Source organism: Capra hircus, chromosome 1, assembly GCF_001704415.2.
Source record: "Capra hircus breed San Clemente chromosome 1, ASM170441v1, whole genome shotgun sequence".
NCBI lineage: Eukaryota > Metazoa > Chordata > Mammalia > Artiodactyla > Bovidae > Capra > Capra hircus.
The window spans coordinates 58,130,128-58,143,393 of NC_030808.1; the positions used below are offsets into that span (position 1 = coordinate 58,130,128).

The following is a 13,266-nucleotide window of genomic DNA, read 5'->3' on the forward strand; positions in this document are numbered from 1 at the left end:
TGCTGCCTGGCCAAAAACAAAAAAACAGAAGATTTGAAAGAGACCAACTAATTGAGACTGAAAAAAGAAGGGTAGAGGGTTCCAGAAGTAAAGTCTCAAAGGAAAAATAGGGAAAATGAAATTTCATGGCAATTTGACCATGCAGAAATTACACTAAGAGACTGTTGGGAGGTGTGGAAAGAATTAGAGATATGTACATAAAAAAATTGAACAAATGAAAAACCATGAGGTAATTATTAATTCTAAAAAAACATTTTTCGACAGGGAACAAAAATAATCATTCTGAGCACAGAAACAACTTAGGGAATTATCTGATCACAAGCAATTGGTTAAAGTATAAGAGGATTTCTTACCTGTTTCAGTGCAGGAGAGCATGGGATCAGCTCTCCTATTCTATTTATCCCAGCATTGATTTTCTTCTTTCTATGCCTCTCCACTAGATAGAGAAAAAATTCATTTATCAAACCTTGCAGTACTGCTGCCAAAGTGCCTCATTCTCCAAGGGTAAAGAAATTTTAGGTAAAGAAATCTCAAAGAAAGTCTTATCAAGCAGTGTCTACTGAATACAAATAACCATAAGAAGATTTCTAAGAATGTCATATTCTAAGTTTAGTGTTACGGAAATCAATACAAGCCATACTTTTTTTTCTTTTTTCCTCTCCCCGACCTCCCCAAGAGCTTTCTCCACCTTTAATCACCTTTTATTTGGATTTTAAATAAAGGAATCTGTAATAATTAAATTCAAATTACAAAAAAAAATTACTAATACTATATTACTCTTAGGTCATTAATATATTTCAAGTAATAGAGATTTTAATGATAACTAAATTTCAAGAACTCGCTACTAGTTATGTTACTAAAAAGCTGCTGCTTTATAGCAAACAGCAAATTAGACCTTTCCAGGCAGATTAAAGAACTTTAAAACACCTTTTATGCTGACTAGACAGCATTTTTGGAGTAGAAATAGCTATTAGCTGTGACTTAAACAGATGAGAAAAGGCAGTGGCTTATTTTTCTCTATGGTGTCTGTGCTGTTCACTTTGCCCCATGTTAGGAGCTAGACAACTGACGACTTGTGAGAAATGTTCCAGGCATGCATGCTACAACTTTAAAAGCTGTATGAAAGAGGCAAGAAGATATAAGAGATGATCTAAACAGTTTCTATAATATAATGAAAATAGAAAAATTGGTTTACATTTTGTTAATTTTCTAAAATCTTCCTTTTAACAAAGGATTTCAGTGCTTCTAAGAAGATGACCTTTCAGATATAGCATAAGTAGGTCTTATTCCACAAATATATATTTTTGCCTCATAATCTAGCAGTGAGAATGACAGTGATTTACTTTCTCAATAAATTACTATCAGGACATATTTATTGTCCCATGTGACATTTAATTCCAATAAAAAGATTTAGCTCATAAGGCAAAAAAAAAAAAAAAAACTTAGATGTACTGATAGGGCAAAAAAACCACACAGAGTGATAAAATAGAGCTCACCATTCTTCTGAATGCTCTAACAATAATATTTGTTGTTTTCTAAGCGCATATTTTCTAATGTGTGTAGACAAAACAACAGTAATAATATTAAGACTCTATCCAGAGTGATAAAAGGGAATTGACATGCAGTGAACTCCCATTCTGAGGAACAGCAGTGTCCCATCAGTGTTCAACACTTCTTTCCATAAAGTTTTCCCCAGGTTCCTTTCCTTAGGGAAAGGAAGATATTATTTATAGAGTAAAAGAAACAATATATATATTTAGATCTGACTACAGTCCCTGATGGAAAATAAAACATTAAACAATATATCAAATTGTCAATGTATGCACTATTACTTCTATAAATGCTTACCTGGCTATGGCCTGTAATTCTGATATTTAAGATAAAAGCAAAGTTTTTTTTCTATATTTCTTCTTATAATTGAGGATTCCACAGCTTAATTTAAAACTGGTCACATTTCAAGTACCTTTAAAATCTACAGCCATTTCTTCCCAACTAGGCAGCTAGCCTCCTCTAAAATTTCTGCAGACACATACTCTTCACTCTTTCCATAAGGAGTATACCTGGAATTCCTCAGTGGGGAAATCACTTAAAACACTAGCTCCAGCGGTATACTAATCCTTAAATTAATAAGGATTAGCTAAATAGACTAAATAGACTATTTAGCTAAATAGCTAAATAGACTATAAGCTATTAATAGCTTATAGTCTATTTAATAGCTACTAACAGTAGTATTCCCATCTCTCTCAGAATTTTCCACAGTTTATTGTGATCCACACAGTCAAAGGCTTTGGCATAGTCAATAAAGCAGAAATAGATGTTTCCAGTCCATTCTGAAGGAGCTCAACCCTGGGATTTCTTTGGAAGGAATGATGCTAAAGCTGAAACTCCAGTACTTTGGCCACCTCATGCGAAGAGTTGACTCACTGGAAAAGACTCTGATGCTGGGAGCAATTGGGAACAGGAGGAGAAGGGGACAACAGAGGATGAGATGGCTGGATGGCATCACCAAATCGATGAACGTGAATCTGAGTGAACTCTGGGAGTTGGTGATGGACAGAGAGGGCTGGCGTGCTGCAATTCATGGGGTCACAAAGAATCAGATACGACTGAGTGACTGAACTGAACTGAACTGAATAATAGTATTATTAGTAATACTAATAGTCGACTAGTAATACTAATAGTCGACTAGTCTACTAATAGTAGACTAATTAGTAATACTACTAGTAGCTACTAATAGTAATACTACTAATAGCTGCTAATAGTAGTATTATTAGTAATACTAATAGTAGACTTTTAGTAGCTACTATTTAATAGCTACTAATAGTCTGCTGCTGCTGCTGCTAAGTTGCTTCAGTTGTGCCCGACTCTGTGCGACCCTATAGACGGCAGCCCACCAGGTTCCCCCATCCCTGGGATTCTCCAGGCAAGAACACTGGAGTGGGTTGCCATTTCCTTCTCCAATGCATGAAAGTGAAAGTGAAGTCACCCAGTCATGTCCGACTCTCAGCGACCCCGTGAACTGCAGCCCACCAGGCTCCTCCGTCCATGGTATTTTCCAGGCAAGAGTACTGGAGTGGGGTGCCATTGCCTTCTCTGTCTACTAATAGCTAAAGAGCTAATTAGACTATAAGTCTTCACAAGACTTAGGGAGTACTTTGTCAACTAAAAACAATACAGCACAAATCATTACGTATAAAATAAATAAGCTACATGGTACAACATAGGGAATACAGCCAATATTTTATAATGACTATACATGGAGTATAACTTTTAAAAATTGTGAGTCACTATGTCATACACTTGTAATTTACATAATATTGGACATCAACTTTACTTCAACTTTTAAAAATGAAAAATAAAACCCCAAACAGTAAAAGAATACTTTCCTAGAATGTAATGAATAATGATTCTGTGCTCATAACATGAAAACACAATCAGCTACAGTATAATTTCATTTTGAATACAAAAAATGCTAACAAATAAAATTTAAAGTATTGTTTCTACCTGCATTGTGTGTCTCCCGATTTTTCTTTCTGAAACAAAAAAATATAGATAATAGGAACATGAAAATAATAAGAAAACATTTTGCTTTATATTTTGAGAACCATAAAAATTAATTTGATGATTTTGTATTTGTTGAATCAATAAGAAGTCATTTTAAAGAAAATTTTCTCAATAATAGATTATGGTATAAAAACCTGACTGCAGATACATCAGTATAAATTCAGAATTCACAACTGCTAAAAGTAACTACTATTCTCTATTTTCTCTTACCCCAAAGTAATTGGTTGGGAAGTAACTCAGTCATTGAAAACTGACCTATTTGAAAAATGTAATTAAGGAGCTATTCAACTCCTAAAGTGATATGCCAAGTACTGTTGACTCTTAAACAACATGATCTGGGACTTGTTCACTTATACAGAGATTTTCTTCAACAGTGAATTCTATAGTACCATAGGAACCAGAGTTGGTTGAATCCATGGATATGAACAGCAGATATGGAGGAACTGTGAATAAGAGGTCTGGCTATACCCTAACCACCACTATGTTTAAGGGTCAACTGTAGCTGATTTCCACTGTTTGTTCTGGCACTGGCTAAGGGTTGGGGTGACTGTGTAAAGAAGACAAACAGTAAAGAGGAACCTTGTAATCCTAGGGAGGGAAGTGTGGCAGGCACTGGCACTCATACACTAACAACTGGCATCTGAGACATCTTTTGCATTTATATATGTTAGGTTATCCAAATTCTTACATTTTCTCAAAAGGTGATCTACTAAAATCACCAATTTTCCCGTATATACCATTATTCAATACATAAGCATTCTCTAATACCTATCTAATCTCTAACAAAGATTGTAATATTTAATAATGGAACCACTGGTCATGCAATTCTAAGCAGAAACACTGCCCAAAATGATGGTTCGTAACATCACAAAACGTCTATTCAAACTGACTTCAGTCTAAGTGGCTTTGCATCCACCACAAAGACTAATATTGAATGCAAGTAAAAACCTCAGAAGAAACTAAACATTTAACATATATTTGGGTATTATATTGTTTTAACTACTGATAGTCATTTAACCACTTACATGGTTAGCAGAATTCAAAGGACAGGTAAATTTTAACTATATACCCCTTTCTGTATATCTATTTATATTTATCCACGGCTATTTTTGAAGAGTAATGGTTTTCTAGACATCCAAATTAAAGTTCCCTAAAGGACTACCTATTTCAAAAAGTGGGGACCAATTCTGCTTATCTGCCAAAACTGTATTATTTTTGGACTGTGGCTTCATACCTGTGCTGCTTTTTTGTAGGAGTCTCATTCTCTGTCATTTCTGGCATGGTTACAGTGATAGGAACCTACAAGGCATGAAAAGACATGTCAGAAAGTCTAAAGGCATTCTAGTATCTGGGAGAAACTGATTAATAGCAATTCGGTTTGAATACCAAGATGCTAAAAAAATAAAAGTGACATCATGAAAAAGCACTGGATTAGGTACTGTGGACAGGAAAAAAAAGTATAAGAAGATAGGACAAAAAATACTATAACCAGCAGGTGGAGAACATGGTGAATGTCAAATGGGAGATATAGCCAGGAAGTGCTTCAGAACACTGGAGAAGAGAAAGATCATTACAGATTTAGAAATCAAGAAAAGCCTAAAGGGGGTACAGATTTGAGCAAGATCTGGAAAGACAGGTAAAACATACTTGAGTTCTTTGCTCATGATACAAAATTGAAAACAATGGGCATTCTCTCTGAATGCAGAAAAACCAAAAGTGACAAGTACACAAATATATGCTATCCCATATATGGAAGCAAGCGTTCATTCATTTACTCATTTGCTGGGCTTCTTTCATTTCAAACTGCTAGAAGTTTTAAACACTATCAGTTGAGAATCATTAAAATCTGAGTTTGAGCATGAAAATTCCATTAATACTTAAAATACCATGATACTAAAGAATACATATATTATATGGAAATACACTCAAAAAGCCTGAGAGCAAATATATTACAATATTAAACAAAGTTATATAAGCCCAGGAATATTACAGGTGATTTATCTCTCTTTTCTGATTTTCAAGAATTCTGCAATAACTTTAATGCCTTTAAATCTCAGGGATTGGCAGTCTTTCAAAAGAGGCCTGTCAAGCTGGGCTACCTGTTCTGATACACTGCAAGAGGTTGCCAAGTGCAGTTTCCCATTTTCTCTCTGAAGGCAGAAAGTAAGGAACTGGAGTCAGTGTGAGTTTAAAATCTGGTTCTGCCATTTCCTAGTTGGGAGGTCCTGGGCAAGTTGTGTAACCTCTTGGAAACTCAGACATTTCATCTAGAAAGTGGATCATAATCACAGTATCTAGATCACTGGGTTGTTTCAAGAAAGAAAAGATGAAATAATGCAAGAAAAGGACAACAGCATTGTGCCTAGTTGTAGTAAGGATTTAATCAATTTTAGCCATGGATATAAATGACCTGGATAACCAAAATGATGTGGTCACTCACTTACAGCCAGACATCCTGGAGTCAAGTCAAGTGGGCCTTAGGAAGCATTACTATGAATGAAGATAGTGGAGGTGATAGAATTCCAGCTGAGCTATTTCAAATCCTAAAAGATGATGCTGTTAAAGTATTGCACTCAATATGCCAGCAAATTTGGAAAACTCAGCAATGGCCACAGAACTGGAAAAGGTTCAACTTTCATTCCAATCCCAAAAAAGGGCAATGCCAAACAATGTTCAAACTACTGTACAACTGTGCTCATTTCACATGCTAGCAAGGTAATGCTCAATATACTTCAAGTTAGGCTTCAGCAGTGCATGAACCAAGAACTTCCAGATGTACAAGCTGAATTTAGAAAAGGCAGGGGGACCAGAGATCAAATTGCTAACATCAGATGAATCATAGAAAAAGCAAGAGAATTCCAGAAAAACATCTACGTCTGCTTCACTGACTATGCAAAAGCCCTTGACTGTGTGGATCACAACAAACTGCAGAATAATTCTTAAAGAGATGGGAATGCCAGACCACTTTACCTGTGTCCTGAGTAAGTTATATATGAACCAAGAAGCAACAGTTAGAACCTTATATGGAACAACTGGTTCAAACTGTGAAAACAGTACAACAAGGCTGTAAATTGTCACCTTGCTAATTTAACTTCTACGCAGACGACATCATGCAAAATGCCAGGCTAATGAATCACAAGCTAGAATTAAGACTGCTGGGAGAAATATCAATAACCTCAGATATGCAGATGATATGACTCTAATCGCAGAAAGCAGAGAGGACCTAAAGAACCTCTTAATGGGGGTAAAAGAGGAGAGTGAAAAAGCTGGCTTAAAACTCAACATTCAGAAAACTAAGATCATGGCATCTAGTCCCATCATTTCATGGCCAATACATGGGGAAAAGTGGAAACAGTGGCAGTCTTTATTTTCTTGGGCTCCAAAATCACTGCAGATGGTGACTGCAGCCTTGAAATTAAAAGATGCTTGCTCCTTGGAAGAAAAGCTATGACAAAACCTAAACAGTGTATTTAAAAGCAGAGATATCACTTGGCCGAGAAAAGTCTGTTTAGTCAAAGCTATGGTTTTTCCAGTAGTCATGTACAGATGTGAGAGTTGGACCATAAAGAAGACTGAAAGTCAAATAACTGATGCTTTCAAATTGTGTCCTGGAGAAGATTCTTGAGAGTCTCTTGGACAGTAAGGGGATCAAACCAGTCAAGCCTAAAGGAAATCAACCCTGAATGTTCATTGAAAGGACTGATGCTGAAGCTTGAATACTTTGGCCACGTGATGTGAAAAGCTGACTCACTGGAAAAGGCCCTGATGCTGGGAAAGGGTGAGGGCAAGAGGAGAAGGGGACAACGGAGGATGAGATGTTCAGACAGCATCACGGAGTCGATGGACATGAGTTTGAGCAAACTCCAGAAGACAGTGAAGGACAGGGAAGCCTGGCTTGCTGCAGTCCATGGGGTCACAGAGTCAGACATGACTCAGTGACTGAACAACAACAGCCATGGATACAGATGATGCATTTTGGGTTAAGGCTTTAGCTCTAGAAAGGGGGGGAAGAGTCCTGGGAAAGAAGTAGAAGTAGGTGCAGACAAGGTGCTGACAGAAAGTTCTGACTGAATCAGCCTGCGAAGCGTGTGCTCTAGATCTATTTCTGGCAGCTTATTTATTCCATTTTCTCCCTAACATTTATGAAGTCCAGATCAACCTAAAAGCAGGTTCACATTACATAATGTGGGACATGTGAGTAAATAAATCAATCCCTGTCACCTTTCTCACCCAAGGGCTTGCAGAATCTCTTCACTTTTGATTCCTGGCTTCCAACGCCTCCCGTTTCTGATCCAAATCTATCATCTTCTGCCAGAAGATGGTCTATAAGTTATGTTTTCTTCTTACTACACAAGAGAAAAATCAGTGAATGTTTATAGGTTTCCATTAGCAGCATGAAATAAAACAAGGACTAGCAACCTAGGCCAGGCAGGCAGATTTTCCGTGGCTTACAGGGTGAACCTGAATTCTCCATACCTCTTAAAAGTTAACGAACCTAGTTGCTTTCAAAAGTCCCTTCCCAGTGGGTTATGCATGCTCCACCCCCATAAAAATGGTAGCACAGCAGCCATTGGACCATCTCCAGGAGGTGAGTCTCTCCTTTCTTATGATGGCTCACTGTCACTTGCCTTCAGCCTAGCTTTTATACTAATTGTCCTCAATTCTAAAATTATCTTTCCTTCAATCTCCTACTTCCCCATTCTCTCTTGTGAGAGTGACTGAAGGCTTACTCAAGGACCTTCCACTAAAGGCATCAGGAAGACAGCTCTCATATCTGCACATTGTATGTGCTCTTAAAAAATGTCAACATGGGGAGAATTCCCTGATCATTCAGCAGGTAGGACTTTCCTTGTCGTGGGCCCAGGTTCAATCCCTGCTCAAGGAACTAAGATCCCACAAACCCTGCAGCATGCCCTCCCCCTGACTAAAAAAAGAGGGGCCTTCATCCCAGACAAATGAGAAGTGCTAAGGAGGGCCACAGAATTGGTGCTTTTGAACTGTGGTGTTGGGAGAAGACTCTTGAGAGTCCCTTGAACTGCAAGGAGAGCCAACCAGTACATCCTAAAGGAAATCAGTTCTGAATATTCACTGGAAGGACTGATGCTGAAGCTGAAACTCCAATACTCTGGCCACCTGATGCAAAGAACTGACTCATTTGAAAAGACCCTGGTGCTGGGAAAGATTGAAGGCAGGAGGAGAAGAGGACAACAGAGGAGCAGATGGCTGGATGGTATCACCAACTCAATGGACATGAGTTTGAGTAAACTCCTGGAGTTGGTGATGGACAGGGAGGCCTGGCGTGCTGCAGTCCACGAGGCTGCAGAGTCAGATATGACTGAGTAACTGAACTGAACTGAAGGAGGGCCCAGGAATCTGTATTTCCAAAAAGATCTCTTTGTGATTTTTCTTTTTGTTTTCTTCGTCTTCTTTCTTTTTGTACAAAAGAAACTCTTTTTTAGGGCTGCTGCTGCTGCTGCTAAGTTGCTTCAGTTGTGTCCGACTCTGTGCGACCCCAGAGACGGCAGCCCATGAGGCTCCCATCCCTGGGATTCTCCAGGCAAGAACACTGGAGTGGGTCAGTATTTCCTAAACATTCCTATTAATTAGAAGGTAACAGTTTAAAAATATAGATTCTCAGCTCATCCCAGATGCACTAAATCTGTCTCAAAAGAAGGAATTCCGATCTCCAAGGTAGTAGCCTGAAATTTAATGAGTGCCCCCAGGTGGTTCTTATCAGGACAACTTGAAAGCACAGGCAGTTATTTTGGTGAAATTCAGGAAGCTGACCAATACTTTACTGCAGGAGAGATTGTTTGGGATGTGGTATGAGAGTTGACCAGATATAAACCAGTAAGGTCAGATTTGCCTCATACCCACATGAGTCGGCATTTGGTGATTAATATCACTGTTCCAGTTGTTCCCCTCCAGTTGTCCTTTTTTCTTTTTTTTAAACTTTTCAGATTCATGTTACAATTAAGATACATGAAGTAAAAGTGTTACTTTTTTTTAAACATCAAGAATCTTAAAGCAAACGACAATAGAGCCCTACCACATAAGTAGATACAATCAATATATTGCACTGGGGTGAAAGCCAGCAGTTTACTCAAAGAGGAATACAACCTCAAATTAAAGTCACCCAGTTTACCAAATGTCACTATAAATATCCATCTCAAAGCACATTTTAACCAATTCAGTTAACCTAATTCAATGCAAAATTACTTCCATGTCCAGTATATCCTGATATTAAAGTTGCATTCCTGACACTGAAAAAGAAAAAGTTCTTTATTGGAACAAAGAACTACATAATATTGTCGTTAATCCTTGTCCACTTATTACTCTACTAATAAGGAAACAGCATTTTTAATACAATATTTATATAACCAAATACAAATACACCCTTTAAAATATTTAAAGTTTTGTGAATTTTTAAAGAAAACTGTCAAAATGTTACATTAGTAATCTATGGATTATTATTTTTCATGGTAAGAAAGTTATTTCTGAAATTAGTGAAACTTCAGTTCAGTTCAGTTCAGTTCAGTCACTCAGTCGTGTCGGACTCTTTGCGGCCCCATGAATCGCAGCACGCCAGGCCTCCCTGTCCATCACCAACTCCGGAGTCCACTCAGACTCAAGTCCATCCGAGTCAGTGATGCCATCCAGCCATCTCATCCTCTGTCGTCACCTTCTCCTGCTCCCAATTGCTCCCAGCATCAGAGTCTTTCCCAATGAGTCAACTCTTCTCATGAGGTGGCCAAAGTACTGGAGTTTCGGCTTTAGAATCATTCCTTCCAAAGAAATCCCAGGGTTGATCTCCTTTAGAATGGACTGGTTGGATCTCCTTGCAGTCCAAGGGACTCTCAAGAGTCTTCTCCAACACCACAGTTCAAAAGCATCAATTCTTTGGTGCTCAGCTTTCTTCACAGTCCAACTCTCACATCCATACATGACCACTGGAAAAACCATAGCCTTGACTAGACAGACCTTAGTCAGCAAAATAATGTCTCTGCTTTTCATTATGCTGTCTAGGTTGGTCATAACTTTTCTTCCAAGGAGTAAGCGTCTTTTAATTTCATGGCTGCAGTCACCATCTGCAGTGATTTCGGAGACAAAAAAAATTAAGTCTGACACTGTTTCCCCATCTATTTCCCATGAAATGATGGGACCAGATGCCATGATCTTCGTTTTCTGAATGCTGAGCTTTAAGCCAACTTTTTCACTCTCCACTTTCACTTTCATCAAGAGGCTTTTGAGTTCCTCTTCACTTTCTGCCATAAGGGTGGTGTCATCTGTATATCTGAGGTTATTGATATTTCTCCCAGCAATCTTGATTCCAGCTTGTGCTTCTTCCAGTCCAGCGTTTTTCATGATGTACTCTGCATATAAGTTAAATAAGCAGGGTGACAATATACAGCCTTGATGTACTCCTTTTCCTATTTGGAACCAGACTGTTGTTCCATGTCCAGTTCTAACTGTTGCTTCCTGACCTGCATATAGGTTTCTCAAGAGGCAGGTCAGGTGGTCTGGTATGCCCATCTCTTTCAGAATTTTCCACAGTTTATTGTGATCCACATGGTTCTCAAAGTGTGGCCTTCAGATCCCCTGCATCAAAAATCACATCTTTTTTCTTTTTTTGATGTGGACCATTTGTAAAGTCTTTATTGAATTTGTTGCAACACTGCTTCTGTTGCGCATATTCTGGTTTTTGGCTATGACGCTTGTGGGACCTTAACTCACTGATTAGGACTTGAACCTGCACTCCCTGCACTGGAAGGCGAAGTTCTAACCACTGGGCCACCAGGGAAGTCCCCGAATCATCTTTTTTTCCCATGAGGTAACTTTTTCCCCATGAACAAAAAAGCTTACATATTAGTAAAATGCACACATTTCAGTATAATAATCAGTGAGTTTTGACAAATGCATATACCTGCGTGACACAACCACTATCTAGGCACAGAACATTATCATCATCAGAGAAAGTTCTCTCATGACCCTTCCTGTCAATCCTTTCTCCTCCTCCCACAGGGGCAACCATTTATTTTTTTCACCACAGAGCTTTATAATGTTTTATCTGAGAATTCTGCTGTGGGGGGTTGGGGGCAGAAAGGGAACCTGGACCAGACTATAAAGGAATATGTTATGCCTAATGAGTATGTTCAGATTGTATCTTAAAATCAGTAGTTCTTGAAGAGCAATCCACAGAAACTAGCCTAGCCCTGATCTGAAGTAAAATGAAGTCCCCTAGTCTACATTAAAATGGAAAAAAGGACAATGCAGTTAGGATTTTTTTTTCTTTTTATTGATATATAACTTACATACAATAAATCACTAATTTAAGTTCACTCTAATCACCTATTATTTATTTTCTCTCTCTCTCTCTCTCTTTTTTTTTTTTGACTGTGTTGCACGGCTTGCAGGATCTCAGTTCCCCAACCAGGGACTGAACCCAGGCCACAGCAGCAAAAGCCCAGAATCCTAAGCACTAGACCACCAGCAAATCCCTCATGTATTTTTATACAAGGATACAACCATATAACCACCACTTACATCAATATATAGAACATTACCAGCATCTCAAAAGGCTCTTTCAAGGTCACTGCCACTTAATCCTCTGAAGTTTCTTTTAAAAATATATTTATATTCTAGGAAGAATATATATTCCAAAGAAGACATACAGACTTTTCATAAGCATATGAAAAGATGCTCAACATCATTAATCATCAGGAACAAGCAAATCAAAATGATAAAGATATCTTACTTCACACCTGTTAGAATGGCTATTATCAAATGTCAAAAGATAAGGTTTGGCAAGGATGTGAAGAAAAGGGAATCCTTGGACACCACTGATGAAAACATAAACTGGTACAGCCATTATGGAAAACAGCAGGGAGGTTCCTCAAAAAATTAAAAATAGAACTACCATATGTTCTAGCAATCACACTTCTCGATGTATATCCAAAGGAAATAAGTCACTATCTCAAAGAAATCTCTGTACTCTAATTTGCTGCAACATCACTCACAGTAGCAAAGATACGAAAACAACCTACGTGCCCAATGACAGGTGAATGGGTACAGAAAATACTGTACTATATGAATGTATTATTTCATATATCATATGTGATATATATATGCTCATGCTCAGTTGTGTCTGACTCTCTGTGACACCTCAGACTATAGCCCACCAGGCTCCTCTGTCCATGGAATTTTCCAGGCAAGAATACTGGAGTGGGTTGGTTGCTATTACATATTCCAGGGAATCTTCCCAACCCAGGGTTCTAAATCTTGTCATCTTCCCAACACAGGGATCTAAATCTCGTCATTTGCATCTCCTGCATTGGCAGAAGGTTCTTTACCACTGTGCCACCTGGAAAGCTCAACACACACAGACACACACACACACGCATATATGGAAAGCCCCCCAGCCCTATACAAACATGTTATTCGGCCTTAAAAAAACAGGAAATCCTGATACTTGTAACAACATGGATCAGTCTGAAGGCCAACATGCTAAATGAAATAAGCCAGACACAGGCAAACACAGTGTGATCTCAGTTCAGTCACTCAGTCATGTCCGACTCTTTGCAACCCCATGAATCGCAGCACGCCAGGCCTCCCTGTCCATCACCAACTCCTGGAGTCCACTCAAACTCATGTCCATTGAGTCAGTGATGCCATCCAACCATCTCATCCTCTGTCGTTCCCTTC

General features: G+C 38.4%; 1 protein-coding gene across 3 annotated transcripts in view; it reads right to left on the reverse strand.

Annotated features, from left to right (window-relative positions):
• Window positions 1–13,266, reverse strand: part of USF3 (upstream transcription factor family member 3) — a 49,213-nt gene that overhangs the window by 16,735 nt on the left and 19,212 nt on the right. Inside the window, exons 2-5 of one of the 3 annotated variants that reach the window (XM_018038532.1) lie at window positions 7,795–7,910; window positions 4,799–4,863; window positions 3,505–3,533; window positions 354–436 (exon numbers count right to left, since the gene is read on the reverse strand). In XM_018038532.1, the coding sequence (XP_017894021.1) occupies window positions 354–436; window positions 3,505–3,533; window positions 4,799–4,845 (159 nt within the window). In that variant the 5' untranslated portion in view covers window positions 4,846–4,863; window positions 7,795–7,910. Of the gene's footprint in view, window positions 1–353; window positions 437–3,504; window positions 3,534–4,798; window positions 4,864–7,785; window positions 7,911–13,266 lie in introns of all 3 variants that reach the window. The other 2 variants (XM_018038564.1, XM_018038623.1) reach the window with 2 other exon arrangements.